Source organism: Conger conger, chromosome 11, assembly GCF_963514075.1.
Source record: "Conger conger chromosome 11, fConCon1.1, whole genome shotgun sequence".
Taxonomy (NCBI): Eukaryota; Metazoa; Chordata; class Actinopteri; order Anguilliformes; family Congridae; genus Conger; species Conger conger.
In genome coordinates, this window is record NC_083770.1 from 44,592,461 (window position 1) to 44,616,460 (window position 24,000).

The 24,000-nt window shown below is 48.4% G+C and overlaps 1 protein-coding gene across 3 annotated transcripts in view; it reads right to left on the reverse strand.

Moving 5' to 3' along the window:
* The window catches only part of LOC133140223 (netrin receptor UNC5D-like), a 184,394-nt gene that overhangs the window by 4,911 nt on the left and 155,483 nt on the right, over positions 1-24,000 (reverse strand). For 2 of the 3 annotated variants that reach the window (XM_061259913.1, XM_061259915.1), the window contains 7 exons: positions 23,466-23,498; positions 19,094-19,279; positions 14,783-15,142; positions 12,395-12,479; positions 6,102-6,273; positions 3,372-3,599; positions 617-766 (listed from right to left, as the gene is read on the reverse strand). In XM_061259913.1, the coding sequence (XP_061115897.1) occupies positions 617-766; positions 3,372-3,599; positions 6,102-6,273; positions 12,395-12,479; positions 14,783-15,142; positions 19,094-19,279; positions 23,466-23,498 (1,214 nt within the window). The remainder of the gene's footprint in view (positions 1-616; positions 767-3,371; positions 3,600-6,101; positions 6,274-12,394; positions 12,480-14,782; positions 15,143-19,093; positions 19,280-23,465; positions 23,499-24,000) is intronic. The other variant, XM_061259914.1, reaches the window with a different exon arrangement.

Genomic DNA, 24,000 nt, shown 5'->3' on the forward strand with positions numbered 1-24,000 from the left:
CTCCTCCTGCTTTACAGCGCAGCTGAAATCACAGCTCCCCAGCCTCATTAAGCCACGGGAGCTCTGGCTGACTCTCCACCGTAAAAAAATTATAATTATAATAGTTGGCGTGTGGATTAACCTTTATGCTGAAACCCTGCTCGTGAGACAACAGAAAAGCTGGGGCGCTGGTCTGTACAGAAACACGACGGAGGTTCAGTCCATTGCCTGACAGGTGGTTAGTCTGTTCGGAAACACTACGGATTTCCGGTCTGACACCTGACAGGTGGTTAGTCTGTACGGAAACACTACGGAGGTCCGGTCCACTACCTGACAGGTGGTTAGTCTGTATGGAAACACTACAGAGGTCCGGTCCACTACCTGACAGGTGGTTAGTCTGAACGGAAACACTACGGATTTCTGGTCTGACACCTGACAGGTGGTTAGTCTGTACGGAAAAAACTACGGAGGTCCGGTCCACTACCTGACAGGTGGTTAGTCTGTACGGAAACACTACGGAGGTCCGGTCCACTACCTGACAGGTGGTTAGTCTGTACGGAAACACTACGGAGGTCCGGTCCACTACCTGACAGGTGGTTAGTCTGTATGGAAACACTACGGAGGTCCGGTCCACTACCTGACAGGTGGTGAAGGGCTTGATGTTCCACAGAAAATGTGGGACGTCCTGGATTGACACCTGTAGGCTAAAGGTGGTTCCTTTGAAGAGCAGGGTTTTTGGCTCTTCCAGCAGCTGCCCACCCCTGCCAGTCTCCGTGGCGACCACCTCCTGGGAGAGGAGAGGAGAGAGAGAGGAGAGGAGAGGAAAGGAGAGGAGAAAGAGATTCAAAATGGGAGCGCCCGCATTGATTCCAAAGGTTAGCGTGTCTGCTGATTGCCTGGACGAATAACAAATGATATTGGCTTTTGTTTCAGGATTGAACGGGCGGCTGATGGGACGAGATGAAATTGCCAGGACACAATAGAAAAACATCACACACCCTGACTGCATTGCATTAGACACCTATCCATCTTAATCTGCGTAAGATAAGAAGAGAAGGGGAAAAAATCCCAACAACAAATAAAACCATGGCTTCTCACAAGTATTAAATTAGGAACCATTACACAACAGATTGCAGTTTCAATCTGCTGCACATGCATGGGTCTGGAAGCTTCAGAAGAAATCAACACCTGTCTCCCACATTGGATTTATATTGATGAAAGGCCTGAAGTTCTCAGGTATATCATCATGTTCTGCACCCCTCAGGGAGGTTTAAACGCAACAGCTTGCTTTTCTCTGCCATCTCAATCATAAAGAGAGGTGTGTGTGTGTGTGTGTGTGACTGTGTCTGTGACTGTGTGTGGCACGGGTTTGTGTGTGTGTGTGTGTGTGATTGTGCATGTGTGTGTGTGTGTGTGACTGTGTCTGTGACTGTGTGTGGCACGGGTTTGTGTGTGTGTGTGTGTGTGTGTGTGTGTGCATGCAAACATTTGTGTGTGTGTAGGTGTGTGTGTGACTGTGTGTGTGATTGTGTGTGTGCGCGGGTTTGTTTGTGTGTGGGTGTGGGTGTGGGTGTAACTGTCATTCGTATCACAGAAAACAGATAACCTGCTGGGTTTGATGTGATGTCTGCCGTTGCGCTCACAGTGTTGAGCTTTCTCACTTGGACTAGCGCTACTCTACAGAACAGTCTGTTCTCTCTGGTGTCACTGGGCTGCAGCTACTGTCCTTTATCACACACGACGGCCCTTCAACACACAACCTCCTGTCAAGTTTAAAAGCCACCCAGCAACAAGAGGCATCAACAGCGATCACCATCAGCATTATTGATTTATTGTGCAGATGCCCTTGTACAGTAGGTGACTCATGGAGGCTCATCGGATCCAAGAGTAAAGGTTGAAGACAGCATACAGAATAAAATTAATACAGAGTATTGTGACTCACAATGAAGACATATTTATTGAGACAGTACTTTCACTGGACAACAAATTACACAAAGCAACAGAATTATGGTGCAGGCTGTATACAATTACTGTATACATTTTTCTGTATAAAAGGTCTCGGACAGTGTCCAATCGATCAATTCCAGGCTAGGTCCAACTTGTGGGAAGCCAGATGTGAATGATTCGAAAGGTGGCTACTTAACCAGGTTATTTAGTTGTTTGCAAAGTAAAATAAAACATTGACCTTGACACAGAGGGTACAGGCAGACAGCAGCTGCAATTGTGCGTGTGTGTGTGTGCATGCTTTTGTGCATGCTTGTATGGGTGTGTGTATATGTGTGTATGTGTGTGAGTGTGTGCAGATGTCAGGGACACACAGAGAGGCCACGGTGTCTGAGAGAGAGAGAGGGAGGTAGGGAGGGAGAGAGGGAGAGAGAGAGAGATCACAGGCAGCCAGTTCACACTCAGGGAACACATAGTGCTTCCCTCAGCACAAACCCAGCAGCTGGGTATGCAAACACAACGCCGAGAGCCCGGCATTTTCAACTTAATCTGAGGAAACAGAGGCGCTTCAAACCTTTATATGTCATCAAGGCCTTGGGATTTCAGTTCACCCAGAGCCCACTTCCTCTGAGCTTCTGCCTCTCAACACCACAAGCCCTTTCACACAGTATTCCAACACCTCACCGCTTAATAAATGGACATAATACATCTCAATTAAAGTGGTACGCATGCCCAGAAAACTGCCAGCACAATGTGAGAATACAGTGGCATAGCATGAGTTCACGTCGGGTGATTTGGCATCTACGTTCCAGAACAAACAGCACACTGACGTGTGCACACAGACGCACACACGCAAAGCAGGGAGCCAGTTCTTGTGGCTTCTTTTAGCAGGAATCTTGGGTTCCTCCCATCGACGGTTATCAGCTCCACCCAAAGTGAGTCCTGCGGCGATAGACCTCGCTGCCACGCCCAGGAAAGCTGACCTCAAACCCCAACCGTCAGGGGCACAACCTGCTCCACTGGATAATGCACGTCATCAAAACTAAGACTTGACAGGCTATAAATAAAATGGCATACGGCGCAAAGAGCTCTTCTCCAATCCTGGAGATAATATCAGCAGCTGAGCAATTAAATTGGTCGGTGTTCGTATAGCACCTTTATCCAAAGCGCTGTACAATTGATGCTTCTCATTCGCCCATTCACACACACTCACACACCAATGGCGATTGGCTGCCATGCAAGGCACCAACCAGCATGTCAGGAGCATGTGGGGGTTAGGTGTCTTGCTCAGGGACACTTCCACACACCCAGGGCGGGGTCGAACCGGCGTCCCTCCGACTGCCAGACGACCGCTCGCTCTTACCGCCTGAGCCAACGTCACCCCGATGAACCCTGTGAAGAGTATTGTCATTGGCCTGGTTTCGGCTCTAACGGTCTCCGGGGCTCACCTGGAAGGCGTGCGGGGTGTCGTCCACGCAGTACACCCGGAGGCAGTACTCCAGGAAGCAGGAGCCCACGCCGCCGAACACGGCCAGCTTCAGCCGCTTGGCGGCCAGCTCCACCAGCGGCTCGCCCACCAGCGCGTACGAGCCCGGCCGGTCCAGGAGCAGGTGGCAGCTGTGAGAGTCCAGCAGGCAGTAACAGGAAGTCGTCTCGTCCTCCGCCGACATCACTTCCTGCCAAAGCAGCCCAAAGGGAGTCTGATTCTCGGAATAAGAGACAATATTGTTCACAGGAAACACAGTATTTTACACAACAATGTAACGGGCGCACCAGTCAGGTGAAGAAAGAGATGACATATTTGCCCATGTACAGTGTGTTGAACAGAAAAGGGCTGCAACCAGGGGGATTCTGCCTTGAGTCCCATAAGAGACAAAACACTCTTCTCCAGCCAAACAACCATAGTAAAATGGATAATACTTGTGTGTGTGTCTGCTTGGGTATATTGGCCTGCTAAGGCAATGAATAATGCACACCTGTTTAATGTTCTGAAAGACGCTGCCTGAAAATGATTAGTGAACAGCTGAAGGTAGAGACCAGGATGAAGTCTACACGGCTTCCTCTCGCCATGTCAATGAGATGTAGAACTGGGACAACTCATTTGGAACCCAGAGGCGGCTGTAGACTGATCACCACAGGCGGACATGATGGATTTTGCTTCCGTTCCATACCCGAGTGGCTCACGTTAACTAATGGAGTCCAAAGACTGGGCTGACAATCAGTTGCAAAGAGGAGAAAAAAAAGTGGTATCTAATTTCTTTAAATGCCACTGCGCTCTCTCATTTTGGCTTTTTTATTTGGAGGAGAACGGGGCTGTAGTCATCCCCCCTACCTTTGTCTCTGCGAAAGGGCTTGTCATTTCAAACCCTCTCCAGGACTCACGCTGGCTTTTTCATAGCAGGTGCCGGAAGAGAGATCAACTCTGCGGCATTCTGCGGTGACTCATACTTGATGGGTCTTTTGTGGAAAGCTTTCTTTTCTGGGCACACGGGTTCTTGTGCAAATGTCAGGCACGTCAAAAAAGTTTGGATATAGCGGCGCTTAAAAGCAGGACCACCGCAATTTGTAAACGACTTTATAGGGGTTCAGGTCAACACAGACAGCTATAGGTAGGTGGCTGAAATACACGGACTCCAATTGCCCGTTTTTATGTCTGTACGGTCCGAGAAACGAACCACCTTTTGTTTAATCGACAAAGACTCGCTTGGGAAAAACAACACAGGTTTAAAAGGGGAAGAGATGTTTTATTGACCGGTCCCGGCGAACCTGCGGGGGTTTTTACGGACCACAGCGGCGCTCAGAGAGATTACGGGAGAGATTAGAGAGAGGAACGACGCGGGGGTCCGGTAATGCGCTGTTTATATGTGGTGGAGCACAGCCCACCGCCTCCCTTCTGTCTCTGCGCTCCGGGGTAAACGAGCGCTACACGCACAGACCGCCGCGCTACAGGTATAATTACCTTACCCTGAACCCGCGCTGCGCCGCCAGGGCTCCTAACAACATTATTCAGGACATACAACAGCGTGGCCGGAGAATAACAAAATAAATAAAAATCTGCTGAACGGCAACCGTGACCTCTAAGAAGGGCACGGGGAAGCGCCTACGACAGTAAGTGACACTGACTGTGCCGTGGCTAACAAACACTCGATTAAAGGTACTGCTGCGTCGCCCTGCTCGTGATTCACAGGACAATATCTAATGTAGATCCTCGCTCCCGGACGGCGTCTTCAGCTGCGCGGGAGCCTGTTGGGAAAGTGAAAGTGATAACGCTGGGCGGCTGAGGGTAATACCGTTATTGAACGTGACTTAAGCGCTTAGCGGTTACGCTACGGGCAGGAGTCTAGACGACGGACGCTTTTAAATCAGTCGGAACCTCCGATCCGAGGCATCAATAACGCATTCATTCAATTTCCTCTCGGACAGCCAGACCGCGCTCCGACTGGAGCCGGCCTTCTGTTAAACGTCCTCTGAATAACCAGCGTTTCAGACACTTACAGGGCCTGCTGGCAGCGGGGCCTAGTCTGGAGGGAAGCCATTCCCATAATTCTTCCCCTGATTGCCTTTCGTCGGGCTGCCGTTCGGGCCTGTCTGTCCAGGCCCGCTGGATCGATACCGCCCAAGTCTGAGGGCCTCTCTCACAGTGCCGTTACCCCCCTCTGACTGACAGCAGCTGTGTGTCATTCCCGCTGGTGCACAGAGTGATTCCTTCTCCGCTGCAGGAGTCTGTACGCCTCCCTCAGAGCCTGGGGTATCCCCCCCCCCCCGCGGTGTTACCCCCCTGCCTTCCCCTGCCCAGCAACACCCCCCCCCCCCCCCCCAGCTGCCTGCCCCCTCCCGTTCCTGAGCCAGCCTCAGCTTTAGGGGCCCAGCACTCGAGACACAACCAAAACAATGTTCACTCAGACACTGACCAAACGAGCGATGGCCCAGGAGATGCACAGATGTCACTTGATCCAGCGTCAGTACAGCAATTGAATGCAGTTCAGGTACACACAGACAGCCGGTAACGATCAGGACATGGCAGCAGAAACAATTCCCCCGGTCCATTTGAGAAAACACTCATGTATCACACAGTATACAGTTCCTCCCAACCCTGTCCCTAAGAAGACATGTAGACATGCAGGCTAGGCCTCGGCGAAAAAGGTAAAAGGCACAGGGGAGGCGGGCGAGACTCTTACCTCCCACTTGTTATCGTGCGTTTTCCTCTTCAGTCGGATGTTCCAGTTCTCCCCGTTTACCTCGGCGCAGTGGGCTATCGTCATGGCGACGGGACAGGACAGACTGAGGCCCGGTGGTCCGTAGGTGACCTCCGGTCCCAGAAGTATTTCACAGCTTTCATCTGTGTGGGCACTGAAACACACACGTATTCCAGTCAGCGCTCACCGAGGCAGACAGCAACCAAACAGGCAGGTCAGAATCCTTTAGAAACCTTCACAACAGGAGATATACATTTGGGGTAAAACCTTATTTGAAGTGTTTTTCCTCCAAACTTTTTAACAGATTAAATCCCTCCCATAGAGCCAGACCAATCAATACACTTTGCAGACGAGCTCGACTGTTTTTCACAGCTAGTGGCTCTTCATGCGCTGAGAATGTCAACGTGCAGCACTTTTTAAAGACCTCTTACCAGGTCAAATGTGCTGCAATTGACTCAGTTCAGTCAAACTCTTACAGTGTCATTTCAAACATTGAGCAAATTAACTTCATTTACACAAGAAAGCCCCAATCCGTCAAATTTTTAATTTCCTTATCAGGCTTTGAGGATCATAATGTTTTTTGTTTTTTTTTGCCTCTTTCAACTTGCATATTGAAAAAGAGACCGCTTAAAGGGACAATGGCTTTCACTCCATGGCGGACCAAGAATTTTTAATAAGGTTTGACACTAATATGTTTCCAGAGAGGAACGCAACTGCTGGACTTATTTGCTTTGCATATTTATCAAATTGATCAAATTTTTGCTCATAATCTTCATGCCATTATCTGTCCTTTCTATCTCTCCTTGTGGTGGGGCACCGTGAAATAAAAGCAATTAGTGTGCAAAAATGATGTCGGGCGGTGGTCTGTGCTGAGAAAAATCCAAGCAGCGACACAAAAGCCTACGGCTGTTTTTTCCCCTGCTGTCATCCCACCGCCAGAGAGGCTTACCTGAAAATTGGATTGTGTTCATTTAAAAAAAAAACACAAAACCAATAAACAGAAGCGCAATGTTTCCAGGGAAATAGCACTGCAGCTGGCAGGCAGTGAAAACATCAAGACCTTCTGTACTAAGACTATCTTTGAGCTTTCTCAGCACAGATCAGTGGTCTGTAATCTTACAGTTGAGATGTGGTGAAGATTATGAAAGAAATCCCTGGAATAAAAAAGCCTAGTTGCTTCTACACTGACAGTAGACACAGGAGTTTTATATAGAATTCATGACTTCATCTCAGGTGTGAGACATGAGTTATGGTTATTGGTACTGGAAAATTGAATGGAAATCGCTGGTGAAAATGAATGATATCAAATGTCTGAGATTGCAAAATTGACTGAGATTAATATTGTAATGTGTCACTGCTTAAATGTCAGGGCTTATTCATGACAGGCGCTGATTACCTGATCTGTGATAACGACATTTTAAGCACAGAACAAAGCCTCCTCATTGGGTGCAACTTGGCGGTTTGTCTGTTCATGGGGGTGGTGGGAAAGGCAGAACAGTAGTGATGTAGCCAAACGCAAATACACAGCTAATGTCCTGGGTCCAGTTGTTTCTACCTGAAGTTAGTCAATGATATTCAGAATACATCTGAAGAATAGATAAGAGTCAAGAGCCAAGTATTATATTACTGTAGTTCCGAAGCAAGATACCTCAGTTAGTCATGCTTCACAGGGTTGTTCTGTTACTTGTTATCACATTACAAAAAGTCAACATTATCTCCACTCAAAAGTTGGAGTTGGCAAGAGTGTTATCCCTGTCCAGATATAGGCAGACGCAATTAGAATCAAGTAGTTTCTCTGATTAAAGTACTTGACGAACATGAACTCGGAGCACTTTTGTTTAAAGGGTTTTTCCTCAACTTTTATCTCCTCCAAGACCAATTATGACAGCCTTGTAGGGTTTTATTCTGACTCTCCAATCATCCGAGTGCAGGACCAATCTACCCACATTACACTGTCTAAGGGCACTCAAAACTCTGACGAAACCCAAGCAGGAGAACACTCAGATACAAACATATTTAACCCAATCACGTACAATCACAGTACACTCTCACACACCGGACAAGCAAACAACGGCATGATAACTCAACTTCAGCATTTCCCCATATAGAAGATGCAATCCTTCAGAAAGCTTGGATAAGCCTCTGAGAAGAACATGGGAAAGAGGGGGAAGAAAGCGAACAAACTCCTTTCCCCTGTCAGAGTTAATCCTGAAGATGGTATAATCATTCTGACAGGGAAGCTGCAATCTGAAAAACGCCTTGCGGTCTCTTCCGGCCCTTAAATGCCGAAAAGCAGCCCCAACCAGACAGTATGCTTGACAGACTGGCTGTTATGTCCAGTGATGGGGTCTTCGGAGATTAACCTATCTCAAAATGTTTCAAAATTAGCCCAACACGAAAGGCCCTGACACTGCACCGGCAGAAGGGAGGTATTGGCGTTGCGCGCACACGATGGGAGGCCCTCTCATTGGTTGATTGGATGACAGGTCTGGCACCACCTCCACAAGGTCTCCTTGACCGATCATCTTGCCCGCAGAGAGAGTGGGCAGTGGATGGCACTGCATCACCCTCTCTGCATTAACAGCACATAATGGCTGCTTTGTCCGCAGGGCTGAGGGCTATTGAAGCTGATGGCTCAGAGGCTGCCTCCTGCTCCCCGCTTCGTCAAAATAAGCGATTGCCTGACATCTTTCTTTCCTTAAAACCCAGAGATTATACACCACATACACTGGGACAGTGCCAAATTGCTTTTCTGTTGTTCCACGTGTCAAAACACTTATTATTACCCTCTAGTTAACCAAATGCACTAGAGACTGAAACCAAAAAAAACACAAAACAGACATTTTTGGTATTTTAAAAGATTGATTATTAAATGCGGGCGGCACGGATGGTGCAGTGGGTCAGCTGGGGCCTTTCGGTGCGGAGTTTGCATGTTCTCCAGTCTCCTCCCACAGTCCAAAAACATGCAGGTTAGGCTGATTGGAGAGTCTAAATTGCCCGTAGGTATGAGTGTGTGAGTGAATGGTGTGTGTGCCCTGCGATGGACTGGCGACCTGTCCAGGGTGTATTCCTGCCTTTCGCTCAATGTATGCTGGGATAGGCTCCAGCCCCCCTGCGACCCTGTTCAGGATAAGCGGGTTAGGATAATGGATGGATGGATGGATGGATTATTAAATGCTTTCAAATAGTGCAACCAGTCCAATAAAGAAACGGCACTGCTTTGTTTTGTCTCCACTTTGTGAAGCTTGTGCTTCCTGCTCTTTGTGCTGACTGCCTTGTCCTGCTACTCTCCTGGCTTTTCGATGTGATGCATTATTCAAAACAGCCTGATGCTGAGTCACCAACCCGCCCCCCACCCCCCCCTCCCTTCCTCCCTCCCCTGTCCCCACGTCCCCCCCGCCCCCCCCCCCCCCCCGCAGGAATTGACGGAAAACCAAGTGGCATGTTCAGGCAAGGAAAGAGGTCCCACTGCTTAATAAAAAGTTACATTTACATGCGCCATTAGTAGGAAACGTGTTTGCTTGTCGTAACATGTTGTCGGTCTCAAAGCAGCAGAACGCGTCTTTACAAAAACACAGGCGAGTTGGGAGACTGGATCCTTGCCTGCCTGGGTGTATTTAAGGCTAGGATAAAGGCAGGGGATAATCCCCTCGAAGGGGCTCAGATATCCTCATCACGGCTGACTAGAAGGTGCTCCGTTTGGGCTGCGGTGGCAGCCCCGGGGGGAGAAAACTACTCAAAACCCCCAAGCAAACCCCCCGGGGTAACAACTGCTGCAGCGGCCTGGCCTCGCACCACAGAGATCCCCCGCAGCCCCATCTGTCCATAAAGCCTCTTTGAAAAAGAGCACTCTTCAAACGGCACGCTGGCGAGCCAGGGTGTGAGGGTCGAGGCCAGGTCCACTGAGCTGTGCATATCACAAAGCTCAATATTGGTCCTGGCCCCTGTGTGTTCAACGCCTGGCTTAATGACCAAAAAATATATAATCCCCCAAACACACAAATTATCGAACAACAAACACGGGAAAGCAAGGGGATTTTAGCTCCTGCATAGAACAGCAGCTTCAGCCGATTTCCTTGGTGACCAACCTCTCTCGGTTGCCAAATAATTAATGAAAATTCAGGCCGAAGGGTTGTCAATAGAGGAATGCGGAGAGGATATCCTCCGGTTATCTCTCTAAAGCAACTAATGGGGTTGAGAGATCTGGGCAAGCTCTTAGCACATATCATAAACCTCCTGGAGTGCTAGGTGTTGGTCTTACCCATTGTGTTCGATCTTTAATAGATTTCTATTCTGCTGCATATAAGACGACTCAGTGCAGATGGTTCGGATGAGAGAGGAGAAAGGATTCAATTCTCGGCAGGCCCCGTTGGCTGTCAGAGGCGGATTGTGAGTGACAGCTCTCGGGCCGACAGCCTGAGAAGCCCACAACATGGGAGAGTGGAGTAAACAGCCTCGCGCTTATCGAGGTGCGCTAGCACTTCAGAGGGACCTGCCCAGACAGATTGGACATCACAGGAGCTGTCCATCTCTGAACCCGCTAAGCTTCTTCTGAGTTACCTCAGATCTCCTTCAAGCACAGGAGCACTGCGAATAAAAAAAATGTCTCGGCTGTGGACTGTCTCAGTTTGACATCACGGAACCATTTGAAGATGAAATTAAATTGTTTAGCTTGTTTTTGCCAAAGAATAACTATTAATGTTTATGCTCTTTGTGTGTTTCTGGCCCGGTGTTTGTTTACATAACCCTGGCAGTCACTCTGCAGGTTAACTCAGATGGTTGGATACGGACTGACAGAATTCAGCTTTGAAAATAATTTATAGCGTTTGTGGACTTCTGTTTGTTTTTATTTCTGCTTTGGTTTACTGTATTTCATCACTAGGTTACCCTAGGAGATGGAGGGTAAAGTGGAACTTCAGAAAAGCAGAAATACTCACCTATTTCAATCCTATTTCAATCCATCAAAGATACGTTAATTTACATTACAGGCACATATAAGGCTGAATGTCAGGTGGAGTGGCAGTAAGTCTTTTCCATAATTCCACGGGCAAACAGAACTTCACATTACACACACAGGAGGGTCACATTGCTCACATTGTGAGATCACCCTAAAAATATTAAAGGAAACTATGTGGCTCTGCATGGAGTCTTGAAATTCAGTGCAAAAAACTGCTCGTTTTTTGGTAAATAGTTGGCATTTATATAGCACCTTTATCCAAAGCGCTGTACAATTGATGCTTCTCATTCACTCATTCATACCCACACTCACAAACCAACGGCGATTGGCTGCCATGCAAGGTACCAACCAGCTCGTCAGGAGCATTTGGGGGTTAGGTGTCTTGCTCAGGGACACTTCAACACACCCGATCGAACCGGCAACCCTCCGACTGCCAGACGACTGCTCTTATCTCCTCAGCCAATGAGGCCCCCATGTGTGTGACTATCTACTTAATTGTCAAATTGTTTCATCTGTCCCTTCCGTAGCCAATCTTGCGTACGACTCAGAATTGAGACGGCCTGTTCCAGCGAGGAGTAACATTTCTGCAGTGCATCGCACGTCCAGGGCCGAGTGACCTCCTGCAAGGCTACCTGGGATATGGCGATCCCAATCATGACACCTCAAAGATTCTTCCTGCGGAGAGTGCAAGATGGGCTAGGAAGCCTGCTGGGCTCCTTCTGCCAGGGATGGAGAGGTGGAGCGAGGGAAGAAAAGAGGGAGGAGAGGGAGGAGGAGGGCAACAGGAAGGTGAAAGTATGAAGGGCAGACCCTCAGCTGGAGGCTCGGTGCATTGCGGCCTTCTGCATCTCTGCAAACCCTCACCGGTCCACGAAAAATAATCACTCTGAGATACTTTTTCCCCTGTTTTCTCCAAAAAACCTCATTTGTGGTCACACGGTTGCAGCAATGATCGAGCGTAGTTCAGGAGCCAATCGATTCTGTCCTGATACAGTACGTAGCTGCAGGACCAGGGCGCGTGCTTGCACTTATGCAGTGAGCAGGCGTTTTTGAAGAAGGTAAAAGCACTTATTTTGCCTGAGCGAGGGACGCAAACCACTCCCAAACTCCACACTCCAGTGGCATTAGCACCCTGCCAAAAGGCCGGGTCGCTCCAAGTGCTTTATCAGTCAGCCAGTGCATTAAAAAAAATGCAGGAAATGTGCAGTTTGTGATACGTTTAACGTGGCTGTAGACTAGGGGGTTCTGGACCTGGCAGAAATGTGATTTCATCTCCCAGGGAGGGGGGAGAGGGGTTATGGCAGAATGCAAGCCTTACCTGTTTTCCTCTTGATTGATGATCATATACATTTCCCAGGAAGTGTCCTCTGCAATCGCCCCATGTGGCACCAGCAGGCTGACTCCTGCAGAAATGCAGAGAAAACACAAAACCCGGGTTGAGACAAGGGCAGCGGGGGTAATGGGGAGAGCCCCGGGGATGTGGGGTCACACCCTTCCGCTGTAAGCTGTCATGTTCTTTGTTTATGTCCACAGAACGCTGCTGTCAACAACATTTAAGATGTACCGCTCTAGATAGTGCTATGCATATTCACGCTGAGTGGTAAGAGTGCCCCTAGTGGTTAGATATGAGTACTGCGGGGGCTGCTCACAAAGTCAGAGTAAAAGAGGCGGCAGTCGAGGGCCATTAACGAGGTACTGGTGTACCACCTACCCCCGCATCAACTCCCAAGTGGCGTGGCTGCTCGGAATTCAAAGCTTCTGACAGTTTTCTGTCCGTGTGTATTTTCCAAAATGCAGAAAAGGCATAGTGACAATGAATTAAGCATTACAATATAAAAAACCCACACCTTCATGTAACAGCATATACAAGAAATATATGAGAAACAAGGCTGGAGGAGGGTAATAAAAGTGATACTAGCAGTCAGAAATGTGCCGGCTATGTCTCCGCATGAGAAAAAAACGTGAGGAGTTCATGTCTTCTCCCCCTTATAACATGCCACTCCACCAGTTAGCTTTCATCAGCTGAACACCTGCTACCCTGTCAGGCTTTTTATTGGAGATGGCAGGGAGAGCAGCCCTTCAGGAGCTCTTAAATCACTGCTGTGGCACAGACAGTAATGCTGCCCCAAACAATTACTCACCCCCGTGCCAATCCCGCACACTGGAGCAAGCTGTGCCACAAGGGAGGAGTGCACCTGATTACCTGATTATGTGCTGCGTGTGTGTGCGTGTGTGTGCGTGTGTGTGTGTGTGAGTGTGTGTGTGTATGTGTGTGTGTGTGTGTGTGTGTGTATGTGTGTGTGGGTGAGTGTGTGTGTGTGTGTGTGTGTGTGTGTGTGTGTGTGTGTGTGTGTGGGTGAGTGTGTGTGTGTGTGTGTATGTGTGTGTGGGTGAGTGTGTGTGTGTGTGTGTGTGGGTGAGTGTGTGTGTGTGTGTGTGTATGTGTGTGTGGGTGAGTGTGTGTGTGTGTGTGTGTGGGTGTGTGAGGGTGAGTGTGTGTGTGTGTGTGTGTATGTGTGTGTGTGTGTGTGAGTGTGTGTGTGCGAGTGTGTGTGTGTGAGTGTTTGCGCGCGCATGTATGTGAGCGTGTATGTGTTAGTGTGTATGAGCGTGTGTGCGCATGTGTGTGTGCATGTGTGCATGTGTGTATGTGTGTGTGCGTGCGTGACTGTGTGTGTGTGCGAGCATGTGTGTGAGTGTGTGTGCGAGCATGTGTACACATGTGTGTGTGTGAGAGTGTGCGCATGTGAGTGCGTGTGCATGTATGTGTGCGTGTGCATGTATGTGTGCGTGTACATGCGTGTTCATGTTTGCCTTTGACTGCGCCTCCATTATAAAATACAGATTGGGTTGCTTAACTGGATGAACCTGCACTCTGCCAAAAATGTAACACGGGGCGTTAATGACTCCTGAAACGCAGTGGTGAGAGTGGAGCTCTTCTCCAGCAGTGCTCTCCCACTCAGTCCCCTCTCATCATCAAGCAGGAGAAGCCGGCGTTCTGCCCACCTCTGGAGTGCTGCAGAGAGTGCTTCACTCACGAGGACCTTGAAGAGCTACGCAGTGGAGCGACACTGATGGACTATTGACCCTGGCAACGGTCACGACCCCGCGCAAACTCACACGCCGATCGCGTCTGCTTTTAAACGCACGGAAGGATACGGAAGGGCGCCATCGACGGCCTTCGCTGAACGCTGCCGAGCGCCAGGCTGTTTACCTTCCTCCCCGGCTCTGTCAGAGCGCTTCTCAGAAGACGCGCTTCATGGAGACACGGTGTGACATGCTGTCCCTGCACATAGCTCTGTAAAATGCACAGTGTGCAGATTTCCCCCAAAAACACCTTTGATTGAGGACGATGGTGCTGAGTGTTTTTTGTTGAAATGGTTCACATGTTTATGTATGTACTCAGCATGGCTCCATTTCACCTTGGGGCACATTTTCCTGCAGCAGCCTTTTATCACAAAGCCTTTCTGTGCTGTGTGACAGAAAAAATAAATAAAGACGTAACCGTCTCTCTCTGTCTCTGTCTCTCACTCTGTCTCTCTATAACTCTCTCTCACACTCTCTCTGTCTCTCTCTCTCTCTCTCTATAACTCTCTCTCACTCTCTCACTCTCTCACTCTCTCACTCTCTCACTCTCTCACTCTCTCACTCTCTCACTCTCTCACTCACTCACTCACTCACTCTCTCTGGCTTGCACATAGCACACCTGTGTTAGGCACCACCAGCCTCCCGCCCAGATTGCCGAATATGCCCACAGTCTTCAGCTCCCCCTTAGCGGGCGTGGCCGGGCCGGTGGGGGTGAGCAGGTTCTTCTTGCGGTTCTCCACCGTGCTGTAGTCCCGCTGCAGGCCCCGGGGGAACGTCTCCGGGTGGGCCTTCACGTGGTACTCCGCCCGGTCCGCCACGCCCAGCGACACCATGAAGGAACTCTGAACTTTGACCTTGATGTCAGGCAGGGGGTCGAACAGCTCCTTGTCAATGGAGTCCTGGAAACAGATGGGGCTGCTGTAGGTGCGCCCCCCCGTCAGGTCCGGCTGGATGGAGGAGTTGAGTAGAAGTGGATTTCCTGCAGAGTGAAAGAGAGCGGGGAGGCAAACACACCTGGGTCAAACACGTAACTGTTTTGGATTCAATTACTTTTCTACTCTTTGCTGAGCTTGTCTGGCGTATTGGACATCCTCTCAAAAAGTGCAAAAATCACAAACTACAGGTCTTCTTGGTTGGCTCAGTTGCACCAGGCAAGATCAATCAAGTGGTGTAAAGTACATCATCCATGCAATGTTTCAGCTTGGCCTCAAGACCCAAGTGACTGAGAGGTTGGGTCAATGAGAAGGACCTGGGTACTGCCCCAGAGAAGACTGCATGGGAAACAAGATCTGGGAGCCCAGCAGGCAGCAGACCTGTGGTGACAGTGACGAGTCCTCATTCATGCATTATTCACCAACAAATTAAACAACACAAAATAATTCATTCAGTCTCCGTCCTTCCAAAGCAACCCCCCAAAAAAAGAACCGCAGCCAGTGATGAAAAAGAGCAGGAAACCAGGAATAAAACAGCTCTGCTCCACGTTTCCCTTTGATTATGCTGAGGCCAGAGCCACCTCTAGCCCCTCGGACAGCACAGTCTCGCTCTGCAAACACAAATTAAAGACCGGGAAGTCTTTTCTCAGCGTCCGGCGAGGCAGAGGGCATTGGGTGACCTCTGAGCGAATGAAGCGTGGAGTTCCTTGGCTCCTGGCACAAACTCAAGCACACCTTGGAGGGAGGTCCTCGCCTGCCACCAGCGGGGTGCCCGGTCTGCCTGTCTGGCACAGCTACGCCAGGGCCCCAGGGCCCCAGGACCGGTCACGCCAAGACAGCGCTGGGGTCAGTCAGGCCTGGCAGCCCAGCTGCTGCATAGCGAGGGGTTGGCTATGGGAGGCTAATGAAGCTTTATTCCGAGGGAAACCACTGGTTAATTACTGGTGTGTTTGTGTGTGTGTGTGCGCGTGTTTGTGTGTGCGTGTGTGTGTGTGCATGTATGTGTTTGTGGGTCTGTGTGCGTGTGTGTGTGTGTGTGTGCATGTGTGGGTGTTTGTGTGTGTGTGTCTGCGTGTGGGTGTGTGCGTGTGTTTGTGGGTCTGTGTGCGTGTGTGTGTTTGTGTGTCTGTGTGTGTGTATCTGTGTGTCTGTGTGTGTATGTGTGTGTGTGTATGGTGGGTATCTGTGTGTCTGTGTGTGTATGGTGGAGGTTGGGGGTGAGTGCTGGGGGGGGGGGGGTAGCATTGATAATCAGGAGATTTGAATATTCTACAAGAGTCAGTCTAGTAGTATTACGCTCTAGATACATATGCATGAACGTTCTCCTACAGTAGAGGGTAATCATCTTGTAATTTGTTAATGATATTTTGGTATCTAATGAGTAAAGCAACAATAAAGCCCACAATACAGTAACACCAGCATAAGAAATAAACGGGATAATGTTTTTAATTATAAGCAGTTAAGAAGATTATGATACAAGATAGCAACCAAATTCCCCCATGAAACTGCTTTTTATTGTAATTTGAAACTAATATTAGAAAAACAGCCATTATCCAGAACAAGCAATGATTAAAGCAACAAGACTTATATTCCAAATTTGTCTTAACTCCTGCAGAGTGAAAGCCACAATATTTTCCCAGCAGATTGGATAAGGACCGCTAAATACTGCATTCTCCCATGCAGCTCTGAAGCCGATAAGCAGAAACACTGTACATTAATTCCTCTCTGGAGGAAATCTGACAAACTGTTAACCGTGCATCTGTAAAAATGTGGTGCCATATGGAAATGGGAGATTCAGAGGCGGGGAGCTAATGAAATCGCCCTCACGTTCCATAACTTGGGGGAATACGGATTCTGATTAAAAATCACTTGCAGGCTAGCATTTCACAGGCATCGCTAAAGCGGACGGACAGGGGGAACGGGGGGAAAGCGATTCCCCGTCCTGGTGCACGCCGAGAGTCCCCCTGAAGGCCCAGCGGAAGTCACACCCTCTAAGTGTTTTTTTCCCCTAAAAGCAATTACATGGCTTGAAGTGCCTCTGACTTGCGCACCATACATCTCCATAAAGGAAATGCCTTTCCCTCCGTAATTCGGCTGGCAAATTAGTCCCTTGAAGTCAGGCATCAACCAAGCAAGCTACCTGATGTAGAACAACAGCTATTCACCGGCATGGAATTCCTTATTTGGCAAAGTAGTCATATTTGTAAATATTTGCACAGGAGGATGACAAATGCTGTATAATCCTTTTAACGAGAAACAGCTGTGGAAAGTGAAAATGGTTAGCATAAAAAAAAACCAAAACTGCTGTTTATTCTCGCTTTTGGAGAGATTAAACCGGTTGGTGTTATTTCACGCATGTCTACACTTAATTATCATGCCCACGCTATTTAAAAAAAAAAAAAAAAATGTCTTAGCTTATCATTCAGACATACCTGAACATATCTGCAATGTTAATTGTGCTGGCGGCAGAAGTGCTGTGTATAATTTTTTTGAAGGTGCGGTGAATTATCAGCAGCTAAAATGTAACGTACAAAACCAATGCTTATTTCCATGCACTATTGAATGAAATGAGCCATAGTTTACATAGCAGAGTGTATGCAAATGCATACAGAGTTACATATTTAGAAAGCCTGCCTAAGAGGTTTTTAAAGAATATTAATACTGTCATTTTCTCTGAATTCTTTTTATGACATTACAATTTATAAAAATTTTAATGCCACTTCTTGCCCTCCTGTTATGTGTGAATATTGCAATCTGAGCAGCAGAAATTAATCATTTGCAGTCATACTATCATTATCCTTTTAATACAATGTTCTTATTACTTATTTGACTTCCCATCACTCCTGACACTCCATACATATACAGTAATTCTGATTATACAGCATACAAGATATACAGTAACACACATTTCCAGTGATAAAAGCGCTGTTAGCCGTTCATCCCGACCAGCATTTGAGATTAGGCCTCGCTCCGCCAGGGCGTTCCTGCAGCTCCTTGCAGTAACTGGGTCTCATATTCTGGCCAGTGGAGAGACGGGAGGGCGGCTCCAGAAAGCTGGCCTACTTAAACAGAATGGATGGCCTGGAGGATGTGGCCTGGCTCGGGCCGGTCCCCCTCCCCCACGCGGGGCGAGGCGCGGGGAGAGAGCGAGCCCCCGGCCCCTGAAAGGGGAGGCATGGGGGGAAGGCGGGGGGCCGCCGGGGTCGAGCTGCAGCCGGGCCCCAGCCCTTCCGCCGCGCCGCGGGATACCGTCAGGAAATTTATCACCCTGCGCGGAGACGGCCATCATTCCTGCTAACCCAGAAGTGTCAGGGCCAGGAATACGGAGGCCTGCAGCGCGGCGGTCTGGCGCGCCAGCCGCAAGACGCGGAGGTAAACAGGAGTTATTACGGCGCGCGGCGGAAACGGAGCCGCGCTTTCCGCATTCACCCCGTCGGAGCAGGTGCAGAAGAGGCGGTGGTCCTGCGGGTCTCATGTGTGGTCAGAGGAGAACCGCAGAATCTGCCCGTCATGGGTAAACTACAGAGGCAAATAACAAGAGAAAGTGCGAGAAAACAGAGCCCAGTCTGCCAAAAAAAGAATATGTGCAAACGCTGGAGCTTCGGTTCTGTGTGACAGGACCTATTGAGCACAAACCATGGTAAAAGGTCTGCTTTTATATAGCGCCTTTATCCAAAGCTCTGTACAACTGATGCTTCTTGTTCACCCATTCATACACACACTCACACACCAACGCCGACTGGCTGCCATGCAAGGCACTGACCAGCTCGGGAGCATTTTAGGTGTCTTGCTCAGGGACACCATGACAGACCCAGGGCGGGATCGAACTGGCAACCCTCCGACTGTCAGAAGACTGCTCTAACCGCCTGAGACAATGAGACGACTGCTCCTACCGCCTGAGCCAATGAGACGACGGCTCTTACTGCCTGGGCCAATGTTGCTCCGTATTTGGCCATATTTGGGCTCTGGGATACCTTCCCACAGTCCTTTGCGCTCACCTTGTCTGGTGGTCTTGAAGTTGAAGGACTGGAAGCCGCCGGTGAGCGCTGAGGAGTCGATGACGTCCACGCCGTAGTCGCTCTGGTTCTTCCGGTACAGGGTGACGGCCACCACGAGAACGGCGACAGCGATGACTCCCGCCGCCAGGCCGGAGTACAGGGCCACGTCATTAGTGCCCTCCATGCCTAGGACGCACACAGACAGAAAAGGGTCATCCTCAAACCGCTTGTGTCAACGACAAATACACTGAAAGCACTTCAACCCAGCCAGGGGAGAATGAGAAATGGCAGAGGGCAGGCTTGATGGAGCGGGTCAGCAGTGGTTCGGCTGTCAGGCTTTTCTTCACTGAGGTCACATTGATATGAAAGCACTTCCCCTCCCAGCCGGAACGCAACACACAGGGCAGAAAATACCCCATCAATGGATCTCTCCATTACACTGACAACCCAATAAGTGGATTTAACTTTTCTTTATTTTTGACAGCCGCTGGAGAATGTGCCAACGCGTGATGATCAATGGAGATCGCGGGACAGTCAGGACCAGGACGAAACCCATTTAACCTTGAACGAACTTTGCTCAGTCTCCCAGCGCTGAGAGTGCAGAAACAGCCCACTGACTGTGTCGAGGTCAGATGCACATTCACTCAACAGGACACTGTTTTAAGGGACGGCCAGCTCCTCATCGCCCCATAGCAAAACAACACAGAGAGTGAACGAGGGACAAAGTCCACATGTAGAGTTTTCAATCTATGGAAACAACCCTTTAATAGCAGCTACGACCGTGTCAGCTTGAGCAAAGATAGAGATCTGTTACCCATGGCACACTCAAATCAAGGGAAATTTATTTTTTTACCACCTGCCAAACATCTTGTTTATGGATAAAGACACTAATTCCATTGGAGTTATTTTTGTATCTCAGTCTAAATTTGTCTTGCCTGTAATTAAAATTCTCCTGGCCTTACAAAGTCTCTCAAAGGTTTCATTTCATAAAACTGAAAACACTGAGTATTAAACATGGCAGTACACCCAAACACTTTTTTTTTTTCTGGGGAACATTTCACAGATTAAACAGTTCTTCCATCATTCAAGCATTTATTTCATATGTTGGTCAGCACTGAAGGGTGCTCCTTCATGTTAACTCTCCCTGAGCCACTTGGTCACCTCCAGGTAGCGTGGAACACAATGCGGTTGTGATCGGCAGCACACATTCTCTGTTCACGGCTTAGATCACCGGTGTTGTGGCCCTCCAGACTTCCACTCCAGGTGCACCAGTTTGGCTGGATCCTCGCCCCCTATTCCTCTCCCCCTTCCCCCCCTCCCTGAGGATGACTGCCAATGGACATAAATCTGAAGCAAGCTAGGGGCACAGAGGGCATTCCTCCGCAAACAGAGCCAGGAGAGGAGTTGTCCCACAGCCTCTGGGGCAAGCAGACCTCAGGGAGCCCATACAAGCAGAGACCAACATCGGCACACTCTAAAGGAGGACTGTACGACTCACTGGAGGATTGTGTGACTGTGAAGCACCCGCAACAGGGTGCTAATAACAATCATTCTCCACCAATACTGACACAGCCTCACTAACAATGCCATTTTATTCAGTCACACGGATTTCTCATGAGTTTGTACAAACATAAGGAGCAGGCGGGTTCATTTATGGGTTCCAACTAATTCAGAAATGTCCCTGATAATATTGATATGAATAATCACATTAGTGCCATTCACCAGCAACAACAATGCCAACAACAATAACAAAAAAACTCTTGATGATTCCATTGATGATTCAGTGCAAAGTTCATTGCTGTTATGATGCTGATGCAACGTGGAGACACGGATGCTATTTACTCAGGCTGCTTTAAATTCTTCAAAACAAAACATCATCTGCAAAGCAGACCAAGAGAGAGGATATTTCCAGCAAAAGCTTCGCTTTTCCAGTTCACCGATTAATTATTAAAGCTTACAGACAGGGCCGAAGATGCCTCCCTCTCGCCTGAACCTCCCTCCCCGCAGCGGTGAACGAACTCACGGCTCTGGCTGCAGCGTTTTGGTGATTCCCCCTCTGATTTTTTTAAAGCTTGAACAGAGGAAAAAAAGATATTTTGATTTGCCTCTGGTGCATCAAAACCTAAGGGAGCTTAGGAGCTCGGCAATGTTGACGCTCTGATGCAAGACATGTCTGCGAACTTCTCGGGGTGTGCTAATGAGCCAGCGGACTGTTACTCCAGGAAAGCGGCCTTGTATGGCCTGGGCTTCTATGCTGGCTGTTAAAGCCAACACAACCAGCGATGTGCACCATGTACAACACTGGCTAAAACTAGCTAGAAACTAAGACAATTACATTAAGTCAGTCTCACACACAGCATTTCAATTTTTACTCAAGCAACACATCATATAATACAGGCCACAAATAGAAAAGTAATTTAGACAGAGTGAGACTGGGGTTGAGACTAACTGAATATAAACTTCAAATTCTTTCATATGCAGCGCCTTCAATTTCACTTTTCTAATTCCAGAAGCGATTCCTTTCACCAGGTGTAATGTAACGGTAATTTAACAGACTTCAGAGGTTTCTGACACAAGGATTCTCCACTTTAACTTTCTTTGTGGGGTAGGGGGTGGATCTAGACTGTAGAATACATGACATGTTGATTACAATAACTTTTATTTGCTGATGACGGAAAAGAATTGGGCAATATACCATCTCAATTTGTTCTTAGTGAAACTGCCCCTTAGCCAGCTAAATTATTAAATATAATATGGTCTCATCAACCTCCATTGTTTGAAATGAACAGTCCAATCAAAGCTCATATGTCCTCTTGAGCAGACAGACAGATATCTATAAACAGCTGTATCTATAAATCTACAAATTCACTGCACATACTACGCACTGTAAGAAAGGTCAAGGGTCAAAGGTCATAGATCAGGCACAGGTACAGGCACAGGCGCTACGGGTAACTTCTCTGAGATCAAAGCCTTCCCAGCCTCCTCGCCAGATGCTGGGTGTCCCCTTGGAGCACTCCGCACTCAATCACCGCAGGGCTTTGTTTACGGCGAGGCCACCACCACCTCGCACTCGTTATGAGAGTGCACCGCGCTAATGAAGTCTCTCTAAACGAACGCGATTGGGCCACCATCACCGTAGCACCTGACAATCATTTAAGAGGCGTAGGGGCAAGGCGGCCGAGGGCGCCCTGATTTCCACCGGGGATTATGAGCACGCATACAGCTACGCAATAAATTAGCCCATTTGCAATAATTACACTCCATTAATTCCCTTCAATACAGCACATGTTCGGTTGCCACTAACGATCAGTTCAGCGCTGTAACAGCACTGTCACCCTGGAAGGAGAAAGCAGGGCTGGGCTGCGGAGAAAAAAACAAAAAAACAACCGGAAAGTTCCTTCAACTGGTGAGCTGATGAGATGGGCAAAAGATGATCAATCAGATGGAGTCAATGGACCGGCTTCTTCATTTTCAGAACGACGAGTGTTTAATATTGAGCGCCTTGCGAATGCTATTCAAAAGGCCCGTGTTCCGCGTTTCTATTTTCAGCTTCTTTCTCTTTGGTTCTTCATATGGAGATATTTGCACACCACGTTCGGTCTCCAGTCTCAGATGGCAGAAGCTCCTTGCAGACGGCACGTCAGACTGATAGAGCATAAGTAACTGGGGGACTGAGGCTTGCTTGTACATATGTTACATTTTCATAGCGCTTTGGCAAAGTTTCAAGGCTGAAGATGAAACAATCAGGTTTCCTACAAGCTGTCTGTACTTGTTTGATGTGCACTGCCAAGTGAGAGATGGTTTCTGAAATAGAATGCCATGGTGGGAACCTTCCGCAAACACCCTCGAAACGTTTGAGGACAGAATTTCATGTCGTTTTCCAAACTGGTGGAATTTCTTCCCAGAACGAATTTAGATAAAACCTGGTTACTGCTGTCTGTATGACAGTATGTAACCAAATGACTGGTGGAAAACTCAAAATGGAGATCGCTGGAATGGAATCAATAATAAGACCTAGAAAACAAAGAGACTACCATCAGTCTCTACTGCAGCACATTTGCATGGGCACCATAGTATGTCAAATATGCAGAGTAGCATTTGAAACAATGAGGGGGGAAAATAGTACTCCAAACAATGCCTGCTGATCGTGCCTCTTATTGGTCAGACTGACAACTTCAAGAAAGGACCCTGAAGTTATCATATGAAGTTATTATGAAAATACTACAGGACAACGCGCATTGCACACAAGTCATTCTACAGAGGGATGTGATTCAGTAAGCCATGGGGATCCATGCAATCCAATATTATTTTTTTCTTTTTTGAGTAAGGCAGGGGGAATGTGACATACGTGAAACAGGAAACAAAGACTCACTTTGAGGCTCTACATCGTGTAGCAGCTTTCGATCTGCAAAGACAGAGAGACAATGAGAGGCAATTAAACTCCATTCCTGCATGAAGCTGCTCGCGCGTTGGGAAAATGCAACAACGTCTCTTGCAGCAACCGACAGATAAAATACGAGATAATGATGCGCACCATCATTACCAGTGGTATGCAGAGATCTGATTAGGGAGGGACTGGCGGAAAGACCAGGGCCTCACTGTCTTTCTCCTTAATCAGAGGCAGAAACCGGAAGATCACTGATCACAATGCTGTTTGCGATAAAAAAAATACGGAGGGAGACGGGAGAAAAAGACACCACAACCATTGAAACGACACAATAAATCAAGCCATCAACTCGGCCCACACACAGTTGATCGCTTGCTACTTCCCACGTTTTTGTCCAACGACAGGAACAACAGCGCATTCGCTTGCCACCACTACTGCGCTTGTGAATTTCAGCTGTCAGACTGGGGTTTTGTGGAAGGCAGCCCACAGCTGATGATGATGATGATGATGATGACGGCGA